Here is a 15281-nt window from a genome sequence, read left to right as displayed (position 1 = left end):
CCCTGGATCCTCCTTCCGACCCTTCTTGTAAATGGGCATCACATTGGCAAGCCTCCAGTCATCTGGGACCTCCCCTGTTGACCAGGACTGCTGATAAGTGATGGAGAGTGGCTTGGCAAGCTCCTCTGCCAGCTCCCTCAGTACTCTCGGATGGATCCCATCTGGTCCCATAGACTTGTGAGTGTCCAGGTGGTGTAGCAGGTCATTCACTGCTTCCTCCTGGATTATGGGGGGTATATTCTGCTCTCCGTCCTTGCCTTCCAGCTCAGGGGGCTGAGTACCCTGAGAATAACTGGTCTCACTATTAAGGACTGAGGCAAAGAAGGCATTAAGTACCTCAGCCTTTTCCTCATCTCTGGTGGCAATGTTCCTCTCTGCATCCAATAAAGGACAGATATTCTCCTTAGCTCTCTTTTTGTTGTTAATGTATTTGTAAAAACATTTTTTGTTGTCTCTTACGACAGTGGCCAGATTGAGTTCTAGCTGAGCTTTTGCCTTTCTAATTTCCTTTCTGCGTGACCTAACAAGATCCCTGTACTCCTCCCGGGTTGCCTGCCCTTTCTTCCAAAGATGGTAAACTCTCCTTTTTTTCCTGAGTCCCAGCAAAAGCTCCCTGTTCAGCCAGGCCGGTCATCTTCCCCGGCGGTTCGTCTTGCGGCGCATGGGAATAGCCTGGTCCTGAGCCTTTAAGACTTTCTTCTTGAAGAATGTCCAGCCTTCCTGGACCCCTTTGCCCTTCAGGACTGTCTCCCAAGGGACTCTCTCAACCAATGTCCTCAAAAGGCCAAAGTTTGCCCTCCGGAAGTCCATAGTGGTGGTTTTGCTGACCCCCTTCCTTACCTCACCAAGAATCGAGATTTCTATCATTTCATGGTCCCTAAGCCCGAGACGGCCTCCGACCACCACATCTCCCACCAGTCCTTCTCTGTTTGTAAACAGTAGGTCTAGCAAGGCTCCTCCCCTGGTTGGCTCACCTACCAGCTGTGTCAGGAAGTTATCTTCCACACACCCCAGGAACCTCCTAGGCTGTTTGCTCTCTGCCATGTTGTATTTCCAGCAGACGTCAGGAAAGTTGAAGTCCCCCACGAGAACAAGGGCACACGATTGTGAGACTACTGTCAGCCACTTGTAGAATGTTTCATCTGTCTCTTCAGCCTGGTTGGGTGGTCTATAGCAGATTCCCAGCTTGATATCTGCCTTGTTGGCCTTCCCATCATCCTTACCCACAAGCACTCAACCTTATCATCACAGTCGTGTAGCTCTGTACAATCAAAACATTCCCTAACATAGAGAGCCACCCCACCACCTCTCCTTCCTTGCCTATCCCTTCCGAAGAGCTTATAGCCATCCATTGCAGCACTCCAGTCATGGGAGTCATCCCACCATGCTTCTGTGGTGGCGACTAAGTCATAGCTATCCTGCTGCACAATGGCTTCCAGCTCCTCCTGTTTATTTAGAATGACTGGGATTTGGAAATTTATTTTACTGAAATCTTTGCACACCTGAACTGATTTAGGGGATGAACAAAGATCTTCAAAACTACTTTATATAGATACTGTTGGGATGGAATAAATAAAGCAGATCCACACTATTTTCATTAGTAACCAGCGAAAGGACAAAAGGCAATGGGCATAAATTGAAATACAGGAAATTCTGCTCTAAATAAAGAAAATGCTTTTTTTTTTTTTTTTAGTGTAGGGGTGGTTGAACACCTAAACAGTTTTCCCAGGAAGGTTGTGCAGTCTCCATCTTTAAAGATATTAAAAACCCAACTGTACACAGTCTTGGGCAACCTGCTCTAGCTGATACTGCTTTGGGCTGGGGGGGTTGGACTAGACAATCTCTAGAGGTGCCTTCCAACCAAATGACATTTCCTGTTTTTCAGTTTGTGCCCATTGCCCATTGTCCTGTCACTGGGCACTGCTGAAAAGAGTCTGGCTCAGTCTTTTACTCCCTCCCATCAGGTATTTATACACATTGATAAGATCCCTTTGTTCTAGGAGTACTGATCTCTAGCTCAGCCACAGCCATGCCTGTGGCTGGTATGGATCCCATTGATCTGGACCCCAACTCATGGATTGGCTTTCTGGCTTGACCTTTGACCTGCCTCATCACCACAAATTTATCTGATGATCTGGACTCTGTGTTGAATCTGACTACCATCTCCAGGTCTGCCCTGCTCGCCTCAATTAGATACTGTGGGACTGGGCCCAGGATGGTGAGGCCCCTGCTGTGTGTATCATGGTGCTCTCCATCCCTTAGGAAGAAGCCAGCCCTTGCTGCTCCCTGACAGGAAGACAGTGTTGAAAGCCTTGCTAAAGTCAATATAGACAACACCCACTGCTCTCCCCTCATCCACTGAGCCAGTCACTTCATTGTAGAAGGCTATTGGATTGGTCAAGCATGATATCCCCTTTGTAAATCCATGCTGATAACTCCCAATTATCTTCTTGTTCTTCATAGGTGGGCTTTGGCTTTCCTAACACCATCCCTGCACAATCAGACAGCCTCTTTATATTCCTCCTGGGTTCCCTGACTGTCATTTAACCCCAGCCAGCAACTAAGCACCATGCAGCTGCTCACTCACTCCCCCACACCCAGTGGGATGGGGGAGAAAATCGGGAAAAGAAGTAAAACTCGTGGGTTGAGATAAGAACAGTTTAATAGAACAGAAAAGAAGAAACTAATAATGATAATGATAACACTAATAAAAGGATTGGAATATACAAGTGATGCACACTGCAATTGCTCACCACCCACTGACCGACGCCCAGTTAGTCCCTGAGCAGCAATCCTCCCTCCCCCACTCCCCCCAGTTTCTATACTAGATGTGACATCACATGGTATGGAATACCCATTGGCCACTTTGGGTCAGCTGTCCTGGCTGTGTCCCCTCCCAACTTCTTGTGCCCCTCCAGCCTTCTTGCTGGCTGGGCATGAGAAGCTGAAAAATCCTTGACTTTAGACTAAACACTACTTAGCAACAACTGAAAACATCAGTGTTATCAACATTCTTCTCATACCTAACTCAAAAACATAGCACTGTACCAGCTACTAGGAAGACAATTAACTCTATCCCAGCTGAAACCAGGACGCTGACCTTGCTTCTACCTCTTGTATACTTTCTTTTTATGTTTGAGCTTTGTCAGGAGCTCCTTGTTCATCCATGCAGGCCTCCTGCCACCTTTTGTTGATTTCCTGCATGTCAGGATGGACCATTCTTTAGCTTCAAGGAGGTGATCCTTGAAAAATTAACCAGCTCTCCTGGACCCCTTTGCCCTATAGGACTGTCTCCCATGGGATTATTTGAAGCAGAACACAGAAGAGGCCCAAGTCTTCTCTCCTCAAGTCCAGGGTTTTGATACATCAGTTCTTGCCAGGAGGAGGAAATCAACACAAAGCTGAACCTAATCACAAGCTCTTCTATCATTTTATATATGTGCTGCTTAAAGTAATGAAAATAAACAACAGAATTTGAAATTCAAAGCTCCTATTACTTTGTTTTCCAGCTTGTGGGAAAATAACCCAAGACCACCAAGAAGTGTCTGTTCAGAAGAATTGCATCATATTTTACTTTTATTATCACTTTTTAAAAATTTATGTGTTTTAGGTATGTGCTGTCTCATGTCTACTGATATCAGACTCCAGTGATATCAACTGCAGATCTGACAAACCTTTATTTTTCACAAGAGAAGTTAATTTCCATTAGAGGTTCAACTTTGCCACATAAATGAGGACAGGTAAGTCTCCAAGAACTAGAAATATGAAAAAGTAGTTCATTTAACACCATACCTCTGTTTCTGCTGCATGGGTTGCTGTCTCATAGCCATATATTGCATGTCCTCTTGTAGCCGATTAAGGGGAGAATCTGGTTTGACACGAATCCCATAATAATGGTATTTGGAGTTCCCCCTTTATGAAAGAACAAAAATAACATTAGTTTTATGTGTATACATCATACTCACTTCACAGTTTGCCTTGACTGGAAAACAGTACATAAAAGTTAGGCTTGACTTTCCTCTCACTCTAGTATAAAACTAGTATAACTCCACCAGCTTCTGGAAATCAGTTCACTTAAACTATATTTTCCAGCACTTTACTGTTGGACTTCATTTAAATAGAATAAGGAAAGTAAAAAACCAAATAAATTACTTATGCAGTCATGGTGAATAAAACAATTCCATAAATGGGGTATGCTTGTGAGTTAGTGAGGGTTTGTGTATGTTTCACTAGTCACCTTCAGTCCTGATCAGCTGGAGAGGAAGAACAGAATTGGGCTACCTGTGTTCATGTTTATGTGAGTGCTATCGGTGTCTATGTGGGTGTTGGTAAAGGCATTGCTCTGTGTTAGCTTGTGTGGTTAGCTGTGTTAGTCATGTGTGTTTATCTGCATCTTTGGAACACATGTTCAGTCTCACTACTAGCTGGACCTGCAAATGGGAACAGCAGTAGCTACATCCATTGGACTGAGATGGAAGATATCTGGGTTTTAAGAGTACACAGAATCTGGCTATAGCAGACCAGGAGTACCCTGGGTCCTGAAGTCCACTGGATTTGGCAACTCCCTTAACAGTAAGGTTTTAAATATTTTTTGTTTGTTTGCTTGCTTGTTTTTAACATACAAGCTTCATGTTCACAATTATTATTGATATTTTCTATTATACTTTAAGATTTCATTAACACAAACCTGGTTCCCAGTCTTCTGGTCCGTAATCCCATGAAGATTGACCGTATGAGTTTTCCAAAGGAGGCAGCATTGACTGGATCTAACTTGTGCTCCTGACAATGACGTAAGTAATGATTGTAAAGGGTACTTCTGGGGAGACTCACTCCTTCTGCAGTTTCATAGTTGTCTAAAAGCCATTGGAGCTATATCAAATATGAAAGAGTGAACATATGTAAATGCAGTATTACTCTACTAAAAAATATCTTAATTGTACAACACAGACCCCTGATTATTTTTAGACCACTCTTAAGGCCTGTTTAATACAGTGACTTTGTTCCTCAAGCAAATATAATCTCTTTAAATCTCTTTCAATGTTAGATATGCCATGATGCCTTAGTATCTTTTAGAATTACAAGGAAATAACAAAACTCATTGCACTTGTGACCTCAGATAGCTCCACTTCTAAAAATTTTTTAGATTCAGTACCATATATTAACATTTTACGAAGTTATTTGTGCTTTGGAGACAAATTGTTGGAACTCCAAGGAAATAAAATAATTAATGATGTAATTTATATTAATTGCAGGAAAAAAAATAAAAGGAGTAAGTTAATACATTTTTAATTCTGGAATGTTATACTATTTCTCTTCACCTGAAATTAAAAAAATACAAATGAAAAAAACCCAGTACTTCATTTAACTGAATAGGGTTTATTTTCTTCCAAATACAAAGAAGAAACTATCAAATATAAGGTAACAAGCAATCTAGGTGACATGAAAAATAACTGGCACATCTATAACATATTATGGGCCCAATCCCTTTCTGTTGTAGCCTGTTTGCCTTTGACTTCAAAGAGGAATAGAATTAGTATTCTTCTTTTTTTTCCCTGTAATTTAACGTAGAATTTTGGTGAGCAATTTTGGAAGCATGTAGGCAAACAGTTTCTAATACATCATTGTACCTTTGTATAGAACAAATAGTAACTAACATATACACAAAACCCAAGTAAAATGGTCACTTTAATTACATTTAACAGTATAGGAGAACAACAGAATAAAATGGAAATATTTTTATAGTGGTCATATGTAAATTCTGTGATTTCAGTTTTTTGGGGATGCTAACATTTTACCTAGCTTACAGCCCCCTCCCTCCATGGTTTCATATCCTTGGAATTTCCCTTTCATTTCATCTTGAATAATTCCCAAATTTTGTTTTCTGCTTGCATTTACTACTTAATTACTTAAGAAAGTAATTATACCAAAACAAATCAGCATGAAATCCAAATTTTCCAGGTTCACACAAATCTTACCAAAAGTCTGGGCTTAGTTTGAGCATTCAATAAATCCCCAAGCCATGGATTTGTTTTTGGCATTTGGGACAAAATTTTATTCCAATATGCTGAAGCCTCACACATTTGTATAATCCATTTCAATTTCGTCCACCAAAGCAATTAATATGACCAAGATACGTGTTTAAAGTACAGTAAAAGATATACTAAGTTTATGTGACATTTAATATGCTACTCTGCAGGGTTATTTACTAATAGATCACTGAACAAATTCTGTTCTACTAATGTGTGATATAACTTGTCATTTAAAGAACATGAATATCAATATTTTAATGACCATTACTCATGAAATATGTTTCCACTCTGACCCTTCTTTATTGCAGAACTACTAGTAAAATTTAGATTATAATGAATATATTGGACATACAGTTCTGTTTAAGTCAGTTGTGAGCAATTTACCAAGCACAATACATGAAAAATGCAAAAAAAAAAAAAAAATTGGGAAAACATTTACTCCAGACCATCTTCATGTTTGCTTTCTTACAGAAAACATCACCAAAACTATTATGCTTAGGTTTCTAAACAAGAGCTCTATGTAAAGATGCAGGAGAAGCAAGATCTAACTGGTTCCAAGATGGATGCAGATAATGTTGCACTTTAAATAAACATAACAAAAAAGTGCAGTTCATCATCCTTATATTGACTTGTAGATATAAACGCATTATTAAAACATTCACAAATATATTTTATCTTGAGCATTTACAATTCTGAAACAAAGCCTAGGAAAAATCTTATTGTAAACTTTTACCTTTACTTGAGTGTATTAACAAAACCATTTCACTAATCACTTAAGTATATCTTAATTATATAGTTCAACCTTTCCATTTAATCTATACTAATTAGATTATGGAATATGAGCTATTTCTGTTTTACCTCACAAAGAAAAAAAGATTGACAAACAAACAAAATTATTTCCCAATTAACTTCTAAATATAGCATTAGACTTTTTTCCAGATGAATTATAATTTATTAGGATTCATTTAAGTGCATTTCACTAATGATCTGTATTTGACAGATATTCTTTCAACCAAAGCTTGGCATTAGCCAACAATGGGAAAGCAAAACCCAAGATAAGTACAAAATAAGGACTTTTGCTGTAGGGTGAAGATATTTCAATAACAAAAACTTCAAGTGATTACTTGGTAGGTTACAGCCCGGAAAGAAGAGTACCAATACCTGAATACCATGTAAAAAGGTAAATAATCTACAGACATGATAAAGTTATTGCAAACAACCTTAAACATATTTTTGTATTTGCAGAAATCTAATTCTAAAATTAAAATGTCCAGACTTTGATTTCTGACTTGTTGATTTATAATATTAACAACATTGGAATGGTATGAAATGGTTTAAACAGAACAGGTAAATTGACTCAAACTTCAAAATTTAGAAAACATTAGATTATAAATTAGTTAAGTCAACTGCATGCAGAAAGAAAACAGGAAAGGAAATAAAATAAAGGAAAATGAAAAAAATCATTAAAATGAACAGGTATTAACTTAGGCAACAAAATGCCGGCTTAAGGAAGAAAATAGGACTAAAACCATATTTACTGTCCTTATTTGAGTCATAATTCAATAAACGTTTTAAAAATAGGGAAAACATCCAGTAAGTTTGATCTGGGTTCTATTAATTTCTTCCAAAATGACTGAGGCTAGGAAAGAACAAATATTACAGCAAGATGCATGGAGGTCATCTTTTTTTTTTTTTCTCTCCACAAAATCAACAATAGATCCCTCTATTTGTCCTTCAGTAGTTTTGAAAATACCTCAAAACAGTTAAGAAATGTCAGGATATGACTACCATAACAGACAGATGCAAATCTCATTATAAGGAAGATAATTTCATAGAATCATAGAATGGTTTGGGTTGGAAGGGACCTCTAAAGGTCATCTAGTCCAACCCCCCCTGCCATGGGCAGGGATACCTTCCACTAGATTAGGCTGCTCAGAGCCCCATCCAACCTGGCCTTGAACACTTCCAGGGAGGGGGCATCCACAACTTCTATGGGCAACCTGTTCCAGTGTCTCACCACCCTCATCATAAAGAATTTTCTTCCTTATGTACAATTTAAATCTACCCTCTTCCAGTTTTAAACCATTGCCCCTTGACCTGTTGCTACAGGCCTTGGTAAAAAGTCTCTCTCTGTCTTTCTTATAAGCCCCCTTTAATTACTGAAAGGCTGCAATAAGGTCTCCCCGGAGCCTTCTTTTCTCCAGGCTGAACAACCTCAACTCTCTCAGCCTTTCTTCAGAGGAGAGGTGTTCCAGCTGTCTGATCATTGTCATGGCCCTCCTCAGACCCACTCTATCCCACTATCTATGTCATTGATGAAGATATTAAACAGTATTTGGTCCCAATTCAGACCCTTGAGGGACACCACTCGTCACTGGTTTCCACTTGGACACTGAGCCATTGACTGTAACTCTTCGGATGTCGCCATCCAGCCAGTTCCTTAGCCATCCAGCCAGTTCCATCCATCAAACCTGTACCTCTCCAATTTAGCAGCCAGAATGTTGTGGGGGACTGTATCAAACGCCTTACAGAAGTCCAGGTAGATGACAACCATAGCTCTTCCCTTGTCCACCGATGCAGTCACTCCATCGTAGAAGGCCACTAGATTAGTCAGGCACAGTTTGCCCTTGGTGAAGCCATGTTGGCTGTCTGTAATCACCTCCCTGTCTTCCATATGTTTCGACATATCTTCCAGGAGGATCTGCTCCATGATCTTTTAACTAGTGCATGACACAGGAAATAGGGGAATACAGTTTTCTGATGTAGAAAAGCTTGTTCTGTAATTATTGTTTTCAGTGTGAAGATTCTGGACTTCCTTGTCAGATACAAGGCAGTTTTATCAATTCTTTGTATATCTAAGTTTTAAGATAGGTTTTTGGCCTTTCACAAAAAAAATTATCATCCATTTAATTATATTAAAATAGTTTTAGCATATTTCTAGGTTGTCTTAACATCAAAACAATTATCTTAAAAACATCCAAAATGATCTAAAAGTCTGTCTTCACATTTTACAGAATTCAATTTCTGTCACCCAATTTTAGCATTTTCTAAGAAAAGTAAATTCTCTTACAAGTAATTGTACTGGCTCCTTCTGTCTTTTTCTACCATGATGATAAACTTTGACAAAACAATTTTGGTTTTCACCTCCATATTACCACATTCTTGGGGGGGGGGATGTCAACAAATCAAAATAAGTGTATAGCCTCTACCCAATATACTCATACATTTGTATCATAATCAATATTTACATTTCTGTGGTAAAGGAATACAAGATTCTGAAAAAATATGTAAGTTTATGTTGGTTAGTAAGGCTGAGAAGCAAAAAGGATGTAGTATGTATAGACATTTAGCAGCATTAAAAAATACAAAACTATTTATACTAACTGAAGAAAAAAACATTGTTTAAATAACATTTCAAGAAAGACTAGAACTGTTTAAAAACAAACTGAAGATTAAACTTTGAGCCTTTCTTCTTTACCTAAATGTTATATTTAATGGCTTTTCCACTATATTTGCAGCCATCTTTTTATGCAAACATCTTTAGCTTTCTTTTATGGAAAATTCCTAACTACAGGATTTGCAAAGATAGAACAAAGCAAGAGGCAGAAGAATAAAACATATTAGAGACTAACAGATTGGTTTAGTTTTTTTTATTTCATCAAATGGATCTTCAGAATTCTTATCTTATAATAAACTTATTCAGAATAATAGAAAGATTTAAAAAGAAATCTAAAGAATATTTTTTATTCTGAGTGCTGCTTCTTTCCCCTTCACCTCCTCCTAAATTATTATATTATGTACACAAATTGTAGAAAATTATTTTAAAATGTCAAAGCCAGACTACTTAAGAATTATTTCATTATTAGTTTTACATTTACATTAGGACCTGCAGAACAGGGAAATACGTTAAGCTGTGTTAACACAATACAGCACCTAGAAGAGAAATGCACTCTACAATATGTCATGACACTTAACCTGACAAAATAGAGTGACAGAAGATGTAGATTACAAGAAACTAAAATGGAAAGATTAAAAGCAAAAAGTAGCAATAAATTAAAACAAACATTTAGAGGCAGGCTAAGCACGCAGAACAAGCAAGAGATTAGCTTTCATGAAAGGAGACAACTTACATGGCTGTTGAGAAGAGAGCTTCTGTGCGTAGAAAGACCATCAGACTTTTGCAGTGTCTCAATCGCCATTTCAATCTGATAATAGATGTCATTAAAAAAATGACTCAAGACAAGACAGCAAAAAAGGCTGATCAGAAAAATTCTGATAGATTGCCTTAAGTTCAACAGAAATATCTAGTTCAGTCACAGCTAAGGGATATTTTTTACTTAAAGGCCTCATCCTGAAGTCCTCATGAAGGCAAACCTCCCCAGTGAAGTCAGGGAGGCATTTTGCTTGCATATACTGTAGGATCCCACTTTCAAAGTCCAATTTACCTTCCTCCCTGCTCATGAAATAAGAGAAGTGGATTTACCAGTAAGCTACATTGCAAACAGTAAAAATTACTGAACGATCAATGTTTTCAATAAAAGAAAAAAAAAATCCCAGAATAAAATCCTAAGAAAGGCCTCAACGTTTCTTCCTCCAAGTATTTGAGAAAGACCTGTTCACACTCTGAAAGTGAATTAGAAACAAAATTTCTGCTCTCTGCAACCATGGAGTAAAATCTCAATCATTCAGTAGGTTTTCTGCCATTAGTTTCATTGGACAGGATATCACCCCTACAGCCTGTCAGAGTATTCTTTGAATATCCAGAGCTCTCAAAGTAAATGAAAATTGGAGGTTTACACAGACAGCAAGATCCATCCTTAAGAAAAGAAAAAAAAATCAGATGGGTTCAGAATAATACTTTTAAAAGAAAAAGTATTATATACCATTAATTATACAGTAGTATTACTCCTAATACAAATGTGTAAAGACAACTATAACCATTCCCATTCTTTTCCCCATATTAATACATCTTTTAATTAATTCTATAGTGACAGCATTAAAAATAAAATTACAGTCTAACTGTAGTTTAGCTGCAGAGCTAGAATAGCAAAAAACATTGAAAGTGATAGAGACAATGGGATGTACAGTAAAAGAAGGCACATAATTAGCCACATTAAATGGAAAAAACACAAAAGCAATGGAAAACCATCTGTACGTTTACAATCACTTATTCCCCCTGTAGACAGTTTTAAATAAGTCTTCCCTATCCTTCTTTAATTATTACAGTATTATCCAAAGAGTTTATGCTGGTAAATTACACTACTAAAATGAGTTCACTCAATATACAGCACAAAACTGGAAAATATTTCAGATTATATTTCAATTAGTGCATAAATACAATTTGCTTTCCCCTTTTTATAAGCTAATCAAATAGTATTTTTACTGTAGTAATTCTCAATGAAAAAGGAAGTCTTTCTTACAACTGTCTAATATTAGAAATATAAGCCTTTTTATAAAAGCATACAAGTATCTGATTAGTATGTAAGAAAATATACTTCAATATTACAAAAATAATGTTCAAATCCAGATTTTTTTTCTTGCTTCAGTGGGAAATACTATTAGGTCAAATTATTCAATCAGACAGAAAAGGTCAAATTTAAAAGGATACAGTATACTAAAAATTAAAAGGTTAACATTTCATCATACCAAGATCAACTTACTATATACTGCAACCATAGACTCTCCCATCTGAACATGATATTATAACATGATACAAAATTTGAATCATAATTCTGAATCTTACTCCACTGTTTGACAATACCTTGTCTACAGCAGTACTACAGGACTGAAATCTTGCCTCCTGCTGCTCATTCCAGCTACTACACTACCCTCTCATTTCACTGAGACAAGTTTTAGTGGACTGTTCAAAGAACCAATCCTTTAAAATCATAAATTAAGAAGTTATATATGTGTGTGTGTGTGTGTGTGTGTGTATGTGTATATATATATATATATATATATATAAAAAAAGAAACACTTCCCTGCTTTGGCAACAGCAAAGCACTACAAACAGTTGAGGGAACAAGGCACTGGGGAATATATGTGAATATATGTCACCAATATTGCCACTGAAGACAATATATCCATGGCCACAGATCCATAGATTTTAAAACCAGAGATCTTAATGATTATTATGATCACCTTGTCTTATTTTTTGAATAATGTTGGTCAAGAAGTGTTCATTATCGCTAAAATTCACCATTAATTATTTCATCAATCTCATGAAGTATTACTGAACTAGAGCAGGTCTTTCAGAAAGACAGCTGATCTATATTTAAAGTGATAAGTATTCACCATATTCTAGTGTAACCTGTTCCAATAGTAATTATTTTCATTATTAAACATTTTGTACATTATTCCTTGTCTAAATTTTGATGAGTTGCATTTTGAGCTTTACCTGCAACTGAAATACCTCTTTACTATCAGAAAACTTTTTCCCATGCAGGCACATAACCATAATCAAAGCATCTCTTAACCTTCTCTAGCATGTAAATAAAATAGGCTTAACTTGAATGCAGATTTTCCAGATAGTGAATCATTTGTCTTGCTCATTTTGAAAACTTCCAGCTACTTCAGGGTTCTCTCTCATTCCAATGTATTTTATTTTTAAAAATCTCAAGCTTCCGGTACGCTTGGGTCCTCAGGCTTTCAAAATGTTCTATGTGAAACAGGCCCCTGCATGTGTGGGAAGTGCCAGCTACTTTAATGGCAAGTTATTCATGTGCAGAATCTGTTCCTTCAAGCTTTTAAGTTGAAAGTTAGGGCCAGGAACTTAGACATTGGTTCTGGAAAAAAATGAGTATGAATTTAAGTTCACCTTTATTCAAAGTAGCATTTAAGCATATATCCAAATTAAATAGGGATTATCCTGAATAGTGTTGGTTTTTTTTTAAATTATAGCCTTGACATTTTGGGAAAAATTATGGAAATAAATTTAACATTTTAAATTATATTCCACACATATAGAGATGAATTAATTGCATTCCTTACATTTCTAAGGACAAGCAGTCAGAAGTTACAGGCATATTTACAACAGAAGTGCTAAATGACAAAAAAAAACCCAACAGATCCATCTGTTTGAATGTGTGATCAGTCATACATTTCTTCTTTTTAAAAGACTAATTCAATATGGAAAGACACCATTTATTAAAATGTTTTGACTGATAACTGAAAAAAGTTATAATTCCCACAGCAACCCCAAGCAAACCATGTTAAATGTATCTATCTGCATTACTAATTACTAATGCATATAATTATTACTGTACATATTTATATAAACATGGGGGGGAAATTACAGCATGATAATTATGGGAATTGTGATTTTAGACTTCTCCATCAGTTCACTCAGTTTGACACCTAAAATACTAATTTATTATCTGCCATAGTCATTAATGGTTAAGAAGGGTATAACTTTTTTGTGGATAATAAATTCAAAACTGTGATTATTATACATGTCAACTAAATCCTACAATGTTCAGACTTTATGTAATCTTATTAACTGTTCCTGTTAGTTTAAGTCTTATTGTCCATTAACATTTTATCAGATTAACATATACATTAACATCTCAGATGTCTTTATAGTATATACATAGAACAACACTTAACAATCCCAAATTCACTTTGAAAAAATGCCTTCCTAAAAGTCAATAGTAAAGAAATATTACTTTCTTAATGATTCAAGTAATTGACACAAAATACTTAAGTTGTTTTGAGGAGGTCAGGACATAAGGAAAAAAAATTCCTCAGAAGTTTAAGCTCTGAGGTACTGAAATCGACATAGACATCCTCCAATTCATTATCTATATTTGTTTGCATTTCTAAACCCCTTTTCACTGACAGTAAAACAGGCTGCTTTTGGTGATATCTTAAAGTTTGAGACATTTGCTGCCTCATGTCCAAAAGAAGTCCATGTCTCTATCTACACAGGTACCTATTTTTAACTTTATCTGCTTCCTTTTATTTTTATCTGCTATATCTTTAGCACCTTTTAACTTTATCTATCTGCTTCAAAAATGTTGCCATTGTAGGCTTTAAACCAAGTGAAATACTAAAGAAGTTTTCATCAAGTGAAGAAATTCTTCATCATTGTGAAGAAATTACTAATTCATCAAATATATATTAGAAAAAATAAATTCAGCACAGCTAATTAAGCCTTGGGTACTAGTGATAAGTGTTTGCTGTTATAGCTTTTCCTTGTAACAATTGTTACTTTCTTATTGACAATCCTAAAACAAGGTCTATACACATCACTATAATAATCAAGTGTTATATGATAAATGGATGAGAACTCCAGAGTGCTTGTCACTTATATTTCAAAACAGAGCATTCATACAAATGCTACTGTCCTCTGAAGAGGTACTCATGCCAGAGGGTTGAATTGGGCAGACAAACTTGCCTAGAAGCTGAGACTTGAAAATGAAGCATCAGTGAGCATATAAAGGAAACTCACAGGTCCAACTTTTACACCCAGAAGAATGTGAAAGATTCTCTTGAAAGTCCTTGCAGACTAAGCAACTGTTGTAGAGCTTTTACTAGATTATATCGAATTTTGCTCAAGAGAATTAAAAAGTAATTGAAAGACAGAAGAAATAAAACAACAATTCTTTTAAGATTTTGGGAAAAAAGTTTTGTACATATACACAAAAAGATCATAAAAAGATGTAAAATATGTCTGCTATTTTATATATGCCAACTTTAAAAGAATTCAGAAAAGCTTTAGAAGTGTTTGTATTGGACTAGATGCACAAACAGCAGGAGGTAGCTCATATTCAAAGGAGAACAAGAGAGAAAATAATGAATTACTGGAACAGTGCTGGCCACTTCAGTAAGACACCAGTCATCTAATGAAAATATTGACAGAGTTAGACATAGTTATAGTCTCCGCTACTGTATCATTTTTCATAATGTTTTATTTCTGTTTATCTTCCAAAATAAAATACTGTAACTAATATATTTATAATAATTAAGGAGGAGACAGACAAGTTCAAGAAAATAATGGCCTCCAAAATTCACACTTTTCCCAGCTGGAATGTTTAATTAGGCTGAGGACTTCTTTTCTGTCTCTAATCAAATAGGAAAGCTGGGAGAAACGAACGGGGGCCCTAATTATTTTGTTTGTTTTCTGATGTCAGCGTGAGGGTATTTCAGATGCTATGAGCATCCATTACATTTCATTATAAAATAAACACATCACAGTTATCTCCAGTAGTCTGCATGTGCATAGAGTATGTATATTGACCGATGAATATAAAT

The 15281-nt window shown here is 36.3% G+C and overlaps 1 protein-coding gene across 9 annotated transcripts in view; it reads right to left on the bottom strand.

Annotated features, from left to right (window-relative positions):
- Nucleotides 1–15281, bottom strand: part of LOC121232949 (transcription factor RFX3-like) — a 175664-nt gene that overhangs the window by 48570 nt on the left and 111813 nt on the right. For 8 of the 9 annotated variants that reach the window (XM_041121485.1, XM_041121484.1, XM_041121489.1 and 5 more), the window contains 3 exons: nucleotides 10160–10234; nucleotides 4688–4869; nucleotides 3793–3912 (listed from right to left, as the gene is read on the bottom strand). In XM_041121485.1, the coding sequence (XP_040977419.1) occupies nucleotides 3793–3912; nucleotides 4688–4869; nucleotides 10160–10234 (377 nt within the window). The remainder of the gene's footprint in view (nucleotides 1–3792; nucleotides 3913–4687; nucleotides 4870–10159; nucleotides 10235–15281) is intronic. The other variant, XM_041121486.1, reaches the window with a different exon arrangement.

The sequence above is a fragment of the Aquila chrysaetos genome (genome assembly GCF_900496995.4).
Source record: "Aquila chrysaetos chrysaetos chromosome W unlocalized genomic scaffold, bAquChr1.4 W_unloc_2, whole genome shotgun sequence".
Classification (NCBI taxonomy): Eukaryota; Metazoa; Chordata; class Aves; order Accipitriformes; family Accipitridae; genus Aquila; species Aquila chrysaetos.
The sequence above is the reverse complement of the archived record's forward strand: the minus strand, read 5'-3'. Positions and strand labels throughout refer to the sequence as shown.